Raw genomic sequence first — 13,186 nt, 5'->3', positions numbered from 1 at the left:
AATGACAGCTACTGAAAAGGGCTCCTCATATGGAAATATTGATTCTGAAAGCCTTCAGCAACACCTCTACAGGTACTGCAGATGTTTTATATCACGTTACAGAGATAATAAACACACATCATACAAAGCCCAGAAGAAAAGTGCACACATCAGAAAGCATGCTGCACCCCAGAAGATGACCTTACAAATAATTTTGTGTAACTTGTACTTTTTCATTGTTAACTTGTCATCCTCTTTATCCATGTCTTTTCCTCATAAAATAGAAGTTAATACTAAGCAGAATACAGAAACTAATACTGCTGAAGCAACTGAATGAATTGCAACACCAAGGGAAAGAAAGATGAACAAAAATTACGTAAGATAGTCTAAACAAACAAAAAATGGAGCAAGTAAATTGTTAGGCACTTCTAGCAAATTAAGATCAGAGGAAACTGCTTTCAGAAAAAAGACAAGCAGAATCTGATGGCAAAAAAAGAAAGCCATTCAAGATGTTAGGGTGCCATTTCCTGCTATAAACTTACTATTGAATTAGCTTTAGTGGCAGAGAGTACCGAACGATACAGGATCCAGCTACAAGCAAAGCCTCAAATCCCTTTACTACAGCAGGAATGCATAGATTTTTAGTTATATTTTTCAAGTGCTCTTATCAGCTTTCTGCAAAATACAGTAATATTTAAAAAAATAAGTATTGCAATGAGGTTAAACTACATACTTTGCCACTTTGAGATAATCAATGGAAAATAAATGGAAAATCTGCAAAGTGCTCTTGAAGAATTCCTTAAAAAATAAAAACCCCTTTACACCACACGAAACATTATTTTACACTGATTAAGAAAGGGCAGGAAGAACATTATGAAAAGCTATTTCAATATCATGAAAAGCTATGCTGTCTTCATAACAGAGTGAGTGGTAGCAGTCCTGAAAGGATAACAGGCAACATCCCAACAACTGTCAGATTAACTAGGGAGATATGGGAGCATGATCCTCTTCCCACAAATAAACACAAGTCAGCAAAAAAATCAAACCTCTTTTCCAGTGACATAATGAAGAAAAGCAGTCAGGAAAGCCACAAGTTTCAGGTTTGACTTACAGTCTGATTATGCCTGCATGATTAGAAGTTGTAATGCTAAGTACAAAGTACTACAAAATAGTCTATCAAGATCATAAGAAACATTTACATATAAGGTCTTAGAATTCACATTTCCCAGCATCCAGTATAAATAAACTAATTGCAGTATTCCCACCTAATGTGTGCATAAGGGTCTGCAGAAGCTCTCCCTTCAGAATTAAAACTCAAGGCTGAAACTTGAGTTTGGAGCACTGATATTTCATGGTTACCTCATTATTGTAAAAAGCATGAATCCTGGCCATTCAGCATGACCACCTTAAGACAATTACATGTTTTCTCAAAAATTGCAAGGGATTTTCTACAAATGATGTCAAAATGTATTCATTACACAGCCCACAATTACAGCCTTGAAGTATAAAGCAGACAGAACATGGAAAAACATTTCATCTAAGAATCACTAAGCTTAAATACACTGGCATCTCATCTTTAAGACTACTTTAACTGTTTTAAGAAAACTATTTCAGTCCGACTATTGAGATTTCAGCGAAACTGAACAATAACCCTGCAGAACCAAAATAACTGGAAGTCACTGGGGGCTCAGATATCCTGCAGAAAGAGCAGGCTCTGCCTAATCCTGGCTTTGTGTGCACCTACTACAGTTTAATATACAGAGCCAACCCCTGGTTTTACATAACTCCAATCCACTAAGTGGATGTTTCTTCCAGTAAAAACTTCTTGTTGCACTCAACTGCTCCTACCTCACTGCTTCTCTCTCAGAATGCACAAGATTAAGCTGGAACTTGGGGAAAACCACCCGGATCTCTCAAGTGCTAGGCTAGCACAGGAGGAACTGCAACGCTGCTCCTGGAGAGATGATAATTACCTCTCTAGCACCGACACCAAAGTGAACACATTTCTTAAAAAGCCATTTTGGAAAGAAGTTACCCTTGTTATTAAAGAGAAGTCTTAATATTAACAGGGTCTCAAACTTGGGGAGATAAGTTAAAAGATCTAGTTTATGTGATTGCAAATCAGCAGAAATAACACCAAAGACCTCACAGCTTTTACAAAACAAAGAAGCAATCAAGATAAACCAAAACAAATAACCCACAACCCTGTCTCCTCAATCTCAATCTGAGCACTTAATCAGACCACCACACCTCTTGCTGCAGAAGCAAATATTTGAGTAACATGCAGAGCCAGGATATTCACAAAACTGCTCAGCTTGCCTCACATGGTGACATTTCTAGTTAAGTTTCATGGAACTGTACAACGTACATTCCCCTCACATTACTACAATGTAGAAAAATCCCAAACATTTGGATTTTCCTGATAACTTACTATTTATTTTCAAGAAATTAATTTTTCCTCTTTAAACATGCCATCTTCTTAAGACATGAAACCTAACCAGATATTCCAGTCTGGTTTTTACCATTTTATTACGACATGCTGGAGAACTTTTTGAGACTAGTTCATCCTTTTGTTTCCCTCCTCCAAACAAATTTGTAATACTTTGACCATACTGCACACATCTTGAACGTCATCATCTGTTGTTTAGCCAACTTCCCAGATAATAAAAACCAGATTTACTGAGATAAAGCTTTTCATTAAATAAATTATACATACTCTGAAAATAACATTTTCACCATTCATAAATCCAAGTACATATCCTTATTCTTCTAACTCACAGTTCACAGCAGTCAAACTCATAAGGCTAAAAAAGATCCATTAAATTAAAGAAAATAACATCAGTAATTGTTGCTGATTTAAATAATACTGTGCATTAACTACAAGCTACAGGTAGAGCTAGTTCGCAAATATTCCCTCTCTCAAAAACAAAACAAGGTTTGGAAAATTTCCTGATAATACAGTATTTAGTCTCACACACATTAATGAGTTTCACAGATCCTGTGAGATCTTGTTCATAAAATGAACAAGCATTGGTATAATTAAATATGTAAATAAGTACCTGCATTATTAGGGTCCAAATAAAGAAGGTATTATTAGGGGCATGAGGGAACGCACATTTGACTCTACAGAACAAAACTGTTTTATCAGTCATCCTTAGTGGACCTTCAAACAGTTTTCATTTTACTAATCACAAATTTGAAGTTGTTTTCAGGGGAAAATTAAGATAAAACATTTCATTTAAAAGCATATAATGCACATCATATCTTTGCAGCTAATCCACTTTACTGGTTTACGCCTTTTCTACTCAAGTCTCAAACTTTAACCTTTCTTTCACCTGATTATTTTACTTCTTTCCTGAATCTCAAATCTATGTCCATCCTAAAACTTGTTAACGTCTCCTTTTTTTTTTTTTTTTTTTTTTTAATCAGTCTCTTTCTAAGCATTCCAGTATCTGCAATCTTTAGGCATTCTCTACCCATCTCATTTCTCAACCACACCACATCCTGTTCTCTGGTCCTGAGAGATGATCCTCTCACCCACATGTTTTTCACCCAGCACTGTCTGGGTGCATTATCTCTATCACATCAAACATCAGCTTCTTAAGCTCACTTTCAAGGGCATTGCTGGCTGATTCCTGCTTATTACCTCACCATACCAAGGGCTTATTGCTTGCTCCCCTTGAGACACCAACAGTCCTTTGATCTTTTCAAGAAGTATTTCCTGCATTCTCTTAGACTGTTTGGGCGCTCATCCCCTGCAAACACGTCAAAGGTCCGCCCCACTGCCACCCTTTGCTTGCAAGGCTCGCCCAAAGGAACAGCTAGAGGCTGCAGCTGAGATCACGGCCCCCCGTGCTGAACAATACTGGGGTTTGCACAACTCTCATTTGGCACCACCACAACGTGACCCAGCCCCTGCTGGAACTCAGAGTTAACTGGACTGAGGACGCTATTTGTACTGAGTTTGTGTAGAATGCTGCATAACACAAGGACCCTATGTGATTGAAGTACTAGGTCCTACGTAAATACAAACATAAAATACACCCCCATGACTGATTACAAACGTCAAATACCCTAAATATTCCGCTAATTGTGACTGGTATCACATAAATACGAGGGGTAAATGCAGGACAATCAGATGCCCTAACAGACAGCTGAAGAACACTTTATCCATTAATCATAAGGATTAGAAAGTGTTGGATATTATAAATACTACTCTTCCAGAGTATTCCCCTGCTGTAGAGACAGCCAACTGCACTGGAGCACAAATATTGTCTGGGGTTCACACACATAATTATTTTCCCACTCACTGCCACAAAAAAACCCCATGCCACCTAGACAAAATGCTTATTTGAAGACATTATTAGAAAAGTAAAACATTATTGACCTCCTCTGAAATAAATGAGGCATTTGGGGTAAAGACAAAGCATACATGAAGCATATCCATACTCAAAGAAACCACCCTCCAATTACTCTACCAACCAAAATATGCAAAGTGAGGTTTTCACACCCACTCGAGTTGGGCATCCATCATAAGACAGAATCCAGCAATCAAATGCTCTCTTTACAAAGGATTTACAATGTAGATAAAGATGCAAAAGGCACACCCATCTTCATCACCTGCACTCACATCTGGTTACCTCAAGTATGCCAAAAGTTAAGGCTGCCTCTCAACTCTCCAGTGCAATTGCTGTCGTATTTCAGAAGTTCTTTAGGACTTAAATAATTCCAAACTCAAATCTAGTGGATGCAACCTCATTGTACAATGCCGAAAAAGTATCTTTTACTTAATATGGAACTACAAAAAAGTATGTTGTACTATTTCTTGTGTGCCAGCCAGGGAGAAGAATTTGCACGGTACTTGCCTCTGGAACAAACATTTGTGAGTATCCAAATCACAGCAACCATACCAGCTAGTAAATTAACTCCACCCCCTCCAAAACCAGGATCAAAGTGCACGGGTTACTTTCAACATTTTAAAACACATATTACCCACACACATATGTGCCCTTGCACATAAAGAATGCTAAAGTATTCTACAAATATTACTACGATATTAATTTGATTAAAACAAACTAAGTATAATCCAATTTTACAACCCAACTTGCAGGGACAAAAAAAGTTTATTTTCCCAAGATGACACAAGAGTTCCATATTAAAGCCCAAGAAAAATTCAGGTCCTGCAATATTAGCTTTTTAGCTCACAGTAAGACTGCACTTCTCCTTCAAAAGATGTAAACAGTAATAAAACTACAGGCAAATGTACAAAGCACAATGCCAAAAAACAGTTTAATCAGTCCAATGCCCTGCTCATTGCAAATGACAAAGCAGAAGTAGAGTAATGACTTAAAATAATGAAAAGGGATTAATGAATCTTATATGTAACTATTTCAAATTTGCACACAGTAGAAATTTTCAGAAAATTCAGTACACCTACAATTCAGCGCTTTCCTGTTCTAGTCACCTAGCACAAAACGTAATACTCCTTCCACTCTCCTCTTAGACTAGAGCTTGCAGCTGGAAAAAACCCCAGCAATGCAGAAACTTATTGCAGATAATTCCATAAACAAAGTCAGTGCCGAGGGTCTGCATTTTAATGAAAACCAGAAGGCTTTCATTAGTAGAATACTTTTTTTCCCTTCTTTTCCCATCCAGCTGAAGCACTGACATACATCTGAAGACAAACCTCTAAACCTTCTGCCAAGAGAGCACTGGGACTGGGGTACGTAAACTCACTAGGGGCAAAATGAAACAATCTGACTGGAATTTCAGCTTTCACTGAACAGTTTGTTCACCATTACAAGGAAAAAGCTGAACATATCTGGACTTCAGGGAATTCTTTTCTCTACCAAAAAGAACTCAAGTTATTTAAAAAGTATGCACATGTGTTGCATGAACAAGGAAAATTTAATCTGAATTGTGTTAAATAACTTCCCCTCCACAAAAAAATAAAATACCCTATGTTACTCAATTACCAGCTTTACCAACACTAAAAAGTGCTCTGTAAATGTAAGGACTGAAGTATTTAAAGATACTATATTAACAAATGAGGGTCTCACCCAGATCAGTCCAGCGTAAGAACTAACTTAAATACAACACTAATTAGCTTTTAGATATCAGACCTATTTCAGTACATCTACGGCATCAGTGACTGCTCTACACAAGCAATAACAAATCTTCTGTCTTCCAGCATTTACCTGCAAACAGCTGAAAGCACCAGTCGTACCTACTTGGGCAACGCTCAGCTCATGAGCACATTGCCAACAGACTTTTATCTTCCCATGCTTTTTTCCATCCCAAATTCTGAGGGATTTGTGATTCCAGAGATCACTATTTTGACAGATACACATTATAAAGAAATCCTCAGCTTGGCTGAGATAAAGATTCTGCAATCTCCCAACAACCTTTTTACTATTCTCACTCAGGAAATCAAATGAGAGCTGCAGCATTTAAAATCTTGACACAGGCAACCCTCAGATTTTGTACTACCAACAAGGATACTGCATACATCTTTTACAAGACAGCAATACTATTCCAGTGTTCAGAATTTCCAGATTAGTAAAGTCCCATGTATGTTTGTACAAGCTTCACTGAAAAGCATATACACTTCCAAGTACATAAACAAGTGGGCCCATAAATAAAAACACGTCTTTTAAAAAGGCATCAGACGATAAAGCTTTCAAAACTCAAAAAACCCCACCTTCTAAACAGACAGTCAAAGACACATGTATGCATTCTTAAATTATGTTCAACATCAAACCCAAACTGATAGAGTCTCATGACAATGACACACCCCTTCCTGGAAAAAACAGTAAAAAGGTCAGATGTTTATGAACCAGACAATTGCTGGAAAAATATGGACAAACATTTCCAACTAAAACTCAGTACAATTGTTTTCACACCAAAGCCAAAAGTAACTACACTTTCAATAACCAAGTATTTAATCCTTAATAACTTTCTAGCTGGAAATCTCAGTCTTCCCAAGGCTGAGGTAAGCCACACAACACTGCTTGTGAAAGACAGGAACATCACAGCGTTCAGGCATTTTATCCAGCATGTCACCCAAGACAGGGGAAATGTGTAACCATCCCATGCATCTGGAAAACACTGTAATCTTATACTTCAGCCACAAGACACATTCCTTGCACACATTTGCGGACCACAACAGCAAGAGTACCCATTGAAGAGACAATCTATACACAGTACTGTTTGCAATCTTAAGTCGACAGAGAAACATGGGGACAAAAAAAAAAAAAATCCATGTTCCATCTCGCGAATGTCCCCCTGTTAAACAGAGTATTGTCTTAAACAGAGTATATGTTAGCACACTGGAAAGTAAGTTTACAAAATATTAAAGATTCAAAAGCATGTAAGAACTTCCATATGGAATATGGCTTGATATTTAGAATTATTTACAGTGGTTTTTTGTGTATTAATGTTAGTAACTAAATAACCACATCCACATTAACAGACAAGAAAGGTTTCTTAGTTTCAAGAAAAAAACCTTTTTTTACTTTGAAAAAAAACTTCTATTTAGCTAAAAATAAATTTTCTAACCTAGTGAACAAAAATACAATAAATTACTACAACAGAATATGCTACATAATAGTTAGCTACTTTTTGAAGCTAACTCTTTCATATTTACATTCTGTGTATGTTTTTCATATATAATTACTCTTGACAACTTTTAAGATCAGACAACATCACCACATGATTTATCTTCTACAAAAGAAGACTAAGATTTTAAAACAAGAAGAAAACAATGTCTGAAAGCAGGACTGAAAGCGTAAGAAAATTTTTAACTGCTTTTGAAAAATTACTGATGCAACCGAGTTATTTAATATTTTTAAAACTAGAACTTGGGCTTACACACAGAATGAATTTTGTTTAAGGAAAGATTAAAAAGAGCACATCACCAAATATACTTTGATCTTTCTTTGGTCCAACATAACTAATTTCTAAAATACTACTCTACAGTGCCAGTGGTTTCTTAATTATAAAAGATGGTGTGCTTCTGGCCCCAAGGAGCTCACAACAATAGTATCATTAAATCTTCTATAGCCATTTCTTTTTAATCATGAAATCTCAGCACAAAAAGCCCTCAGCAAAATTTCTGTTTTAAATATTTATCAAGAGGTGAGAAACAGATGGCTAGACTGGTTCTACAAACTGAAAATGTTCTGACATGGTATTCAAACTCTTTTTCTGCCAACTGCTATTAAGGAGTTCACAGGGGTTGAAACAACAGAATGTGCATCTGAAGTTAAAAAACATCCTTCCTGGCTGTTTTGTTTTGTTTTTTTTTAAAGAGACAGAACAACCTCTTTAATTATTTTCCAAAGAAGCCACTTCAGAGTGCCAATCACACTGTCTCCTCTCATTACACCAAGAACTTCATTATCAGCTATACTCCAGTCTCCAAAGCTTAGTAAGCCTTTAGCCTCAAAGCAAATGCACTACATATTCGATTTAACAGCTAAATAACCCGACATGGCAATAACCAGATGTATTTTTAAAATATTCTATGTTAATGCTATTTGTACACTTCACGCCCACCACAAAAGAACTCCAGATGTACAGAGACATACACACTGAACATATGCTCATGCTGAGAAGATTCTTAAACATATGATAATCTATCATTTTTATTTCCAAATGTTTAAAGTTACTAAACCCCACCCCAATTTTAGTCCCATCTATCTATTCTTGCCTTGGATATTGCAGCACAGTGTAGAAGTCAGGGCACTTTATAAAGCAAAAATGCAAATCTAACCACAACTTCAATGTATAAACCCTTCTACTGCTCATGAGATGAACACAAGTGTGCAGTATTTGAAAAAAGCATGACCAGCTCCAAAAAGTTAATTCTGAAAAGTATCTGTATCTAAATAAACAGCAGCAGTTTTCTATTACTAATGAAGTTCAGCAATGCTACTTTGCAATTAAGTGCCCCCTTTCTTCAGACGATTACTACTTTACAAATGTTATCTACGAAGAAATTATACATCAGAGATAGGAAAATTTGGCACCCAATATTAAAATATATTTCAACTGAATTAGACAAGACTTGTCAGTGCTCTCTACCCTGTTCTAACCCTTATGAGAACATTATGCAAAGCAGTTCACCAAAGTATCTTGGGTCCTGTGTGGTCATACCATAAGGAACATGCTACAGAGTGACCACAAAGATACACACACAGATGAGAATAAAACTGTTGAATACTATTTTCAAAGCATAATCAAAATTTTCTATTGTAGTAAGAAAGCAGAAAAGGAGAGCATATTTCCCACAGCACAGAAAATGTTGTGGAATTAAACAGTTCTAATCACAGGATAGCTTACGTGATTTGACATTTATTTTGTTATTCTTAATTTACATTATTTCATACAATGCTATCAAAAGAAACACAACAAGGAGCACGCTTTTTGGCCAAGACACACTGAAAAGCACCAAGAGTTTTAGTCGAATCAACACATACACATTTGGTACAATGCACACTCCAGAGAATGGTGGTGTACTCATCAAAAAAAAAAACTTGCTTGAAAAACAAAGAGCTACCTAATTTAAAGAATTAGAAAATACTGGCCAATCAAAGAAAACCTTTCCTTTGTCCTGTCCCTGATGTAACCATTTAATTAGCATAGGTATAATTTCAATAACAGAATTGCTATATTTAATAATTACCACATCAATACCAGACATAAATTGCTTTTCTTTTCCCCTAATTTTTCTTCTGGCTCCTTATTTGTCTCTATATTCATCTATGCTCATTTTTTTACTGTATCCAAAATATCATACAGTATAAAACTCCAGAACAATTTAAAAAATTCCTCAGAACTGTGAATCAGCATAAAACATCAAAAAACAGCATGAAGAGATACAACTTAAGAAGGCAGAGTTAAGGAGATATTAAAAAAGCCTGGTACAGAATCATCAAATTTGCTTCAATTAATTAGCGAAGCATATATACATAAGTGCACGTTTTTAAAAACCATGATCTAGATACCAGACTTAACCCTGAAAAATTCCACTTTATGAGCTGAACGCACTAATGAAGGAGAGCTTTAGGCCCAATGAGGTACCCAGAAAACCAGAGCAGAAGAGTTCTCTGCAGCTGGGGAACAAACACCTCGTGCCCTGCTGCCATCAACAAACACAGAGCAGCCCAGGCTGCCTCCTGAAGCTCCACTGATGCTCATAACAGGGAATGATGGAGGAATTGCTACCACAACACAAATACGTCTAAGAGTTCATTTTTATCTTGTTCAGACCTCTGTCTCTGAAGACCCACAAAACTGTTTTTTCTTGCGTTTTTGACCTAGATTTAAGATAATTCTTATTTAATTTGATTTTGTCCCAGATCTCCAAAAAGTAATCTTTACTTGCCCAGCACAAGTTGTTACAACTAAAGTTTAATACTTTTTACAGTAAGTGAAGCACTGAATAGTCTTCCAGCTAAGAAACTGGTTTCTGTTTTAAATATTTATGCAAAAACTTGCCTTGTCAAAGTCTAGTTACATAGTTACAAATGCTCTATTTTATGCAGGAAGTTACCTCAGTGCAGAGCTGCAGATCATCTCCAGGTATCAAGCAAAAAAATACATTAAATTTTGCTAAAATAAAAGTATTGCAGTAAAACTTTTAGCTTAAAATTGTGGCATTATTTCTTCAAACTAATGCATAAGAATTAGTGACTTAGGAGAAAAGAAATATAGTAGGTCAAAATACACTTCAGCTAGTTTCACAACACCATGAAACTAGCTGAATCCATCAAAAAAACTAGTCAAAATCCATCTTTTTGAATGTTTCTTAAATGCAGGAGAAAGAAAAGACTTTCATACAAAACCGACCACAAGAACAGAGTATAAAACATTCAGGTGTCATTTACAAATTGAACAACAAAAAAATACAATTAAGAGGTTACAAAAATGAAAGAGATGAGTAAACTAGAACTCTGCTTTCTAAAGTAACACACATTTGAGTGCTTACAGTCAGTGCTCGCCCAAATGCCAGCCCCATCCTCTCCAGTGACACCTCTCACCTGAAATTCATACAGGCATGAGCTGCACACACTCTTGTGTGGCCAATATAAATCACAGCTCTTACTTACTCCTCCCTGCCATTGTCACAACAGTTTTACATTTCAGGCCTGCTACAGCAGTGTCGTCAGCACTTAAAAAGTGTATTTTGTCTGAACTCTCATCGTGCCTACAAATCCTAGTAAAGTACAAGGTACTATGCAAAACACTAAAGTATCCCCTAAATACCTTTAAATCAGGCTTCTCCGCGTAGTACACGTGATGCCATTACATCTTCATTTTGCATAATCAGACACAACTTAATTCAGGTGGCTTCAGGAGCTCCGCGGGCACTCCCAGTCCCGGGCCCCACCCAGGCACTCCGCCCGCAGCGCCACGGCTGCCCCGGCTCCTCGGGCAACCACTTGTCTCGGTGTGGAGCAGATCTTTGCTCCTCCAGAGACTAATGGCCCTGCACTACAAAATACTGATAAAGGTATTTAATACAAGGAAAAAAAAAAAAAAAAAAAAAAGCTATAACGTTAGGTCCAGATTAAGAGTTTCTGGACTAGACTTCAAGACCCAACATTTACCTTTCTGCAATTTTTTTTTCTTACCACAAAAGTCTCTGCTTCACAGTCTTTCAAAGCAAATAAATGCAGGGCAGGGCAGGCGGCATTTAAAGCAGGGATGTTAAACATCCCTTGGTGTTACACTTTTTTATGCCTAAGCATTCCCACGACCAGCGTTAGCTCCAGGAGCAGGAAACCTGACAGAGGAGCCACAACACGCCGCCACAGCGAGCAGGCATCGCCGCGCTTCGCTCCGGCACTCCCCCGGGAGAAGCGCCTCTCTGCCGTCCGGGGCACGGCCGAAGAGCCTTCGGAGGGAAGAGGGGAGCTTTAGGAAAAGGCCTAACGCGAGACAGAAACTGCCCGTCTCGTTGCTGCCAATTCTTCGTATTTAAAACAAACACAATGCAGCGTTAGCCAACATTCTGCGGTACTTTTAGAGACAAAGCTATACAGTAGCTGCGTCTAGTTAGGGCCGGCAGCTGAAAACGCTTTGCTGCTCGGAGCAGCCCGGCGCTTTTCGGCGGAGCAGCAGTTCTGCCGCCGCCCCGAGGCTGCCCGGCGCGGGCCGCTGCCCGAGGGGTGCCGGGACCCCGCCCCGAGCCGCCCCGCCCCGCCCGCCCGAGCCCCTGCCCGCCGCCCCTGCGCCGAACAAAGCACAGCGCCTCGGCTCCGGCCGCTCCGCTCCGCTCCTCCCCGGGGCAGCCGCCCCAGCAGACAAGGGAAGGCGGCGAATCTCAGACACAATGAGAGACGAGCCGGGACTCACCCACAGCTCCGTGCCCCAGCTCATGGCTGCTCCGCGGGCGGTGCCGGCTCCGGCAGAGGCGGCGATGAGGCGTCGGGCGGCGGCCGGAGAACAGGGCCCCCTCAGGCAGCGCCGGTGCCCTCGGTCACTGGGGAGAGGCGGCGGCGGCGGCGAAGAACGACGTCGCTCCCAGCTCCAGCTCCGCCTGGCTCGGGAGGGGGAGCCGCGGAGGAGACTGGGAGAGGGGCGGGTCCGGCTGGAGCGGAGGGGCCGGGACGGGAGCGGCCGGCGCTGCCCCGCAGCCCTGAGCGGCCGCGGGGCGAAGGTGTCGCGCCCGGAGCGGCCCCGCGCTGTTACTCATTAACGCGGCCGCGGCGAGGCCCCGGGCTTCGTGTCCCGGGCGGTCGCGAGGCCTCCCCGCCTGCCCAAAGCGCTGAGTCACGGCCGGGGCCCGGCTCGCCCCCTCCTCACCGGGCACCGCGCCGACACACAGACCTAAACAACGATTTTTGTACTGTGTACATCACAGCTCTGTATGTAATCACAAACTGAGATGTTGGGAAGGTGAGGTAGGCAGCTGAGGGAAACAAGCTCATTTTTGATAGAGTATGTGGATGAATCTTACTGACTGTAACAGGGAATTTCCTCAGCAACTAGAAAAGGACAGGTGTTAAATCCTTGTCAAAGACTGTTTTCCACCAAAGTGTTACAAAGCTACTAATAGAAAGCAAATGTTTTGAAAGCCACCTGAATTACATTCCCCTCTGAGGACATGAATTTTTAAATTTTCCTCTTCTTTTTTGCTTAGAAATAATTTTTATAAGGTGGGATAAAAACTCAATGCAATAAAAAAATAATAAATACTGCT

The 13,186-nt window shown here is 39.5% G+C and overlaps 1 protein-coding gene across 4 annotated transcripts in view; it reads right to left on the bottom strand.

Moving 5' to 3' along the window:
• FNBP1L (formin binding protein 1 like) overlaps window positions 1-12,650 on the bottom strand; it is a 56,494-nt gene extending 43,844 nt beyond the window's left edge. Inside the window, exons 1-2 of one of the 4 annotated variants that reach the window (XM_041421472.1) lie at window positions 12,340-12,521; window positions 11,248-11,485 (exon numbers count right to left, since the gene is read on the bottom strand). Coding sequence is in view for 3 of the 4 variants with exons in the window: in XM_041421473.1 (XP_041277407.1) it covers window positions 12,340-12,363 (24 nt within the window). In the remaining variant the exon portion in view is untranslated. Of the gene's footprint in view, window positions 1-11,247; window positions 11,486-12,339 lie in introns of all 4 variants that reach the window. The other 3 variants (XM_041421473.1, XM_041421474.1, XM_041421471.1) reach the window with 3 other exon arrangements.
• Between the last annotated feature and the right edge of the window lie 536 nt (window positions 12,651-13,186).

Source organism: Onychostruthus taczanowskii, unplaced genomic scaffold, assembly GCF_017590055.1.
Source record: "Onychostruthus taczanowskii isolate IOZ18803 unplaced genomic scaffold, ASM1759005v1 scaffold7, whole genome shotgun sequence".
NCBI lineage: Eukaryota > Metazoa > Chordata > Aves > Passeriformes > Passeridae > Onychostruthus > Onychostruthus taczanowskii.
Note: the sequence above shows the minus strand (reverse complement) of the source record. Positions and strands in the feature narration are given on the sequence as shown.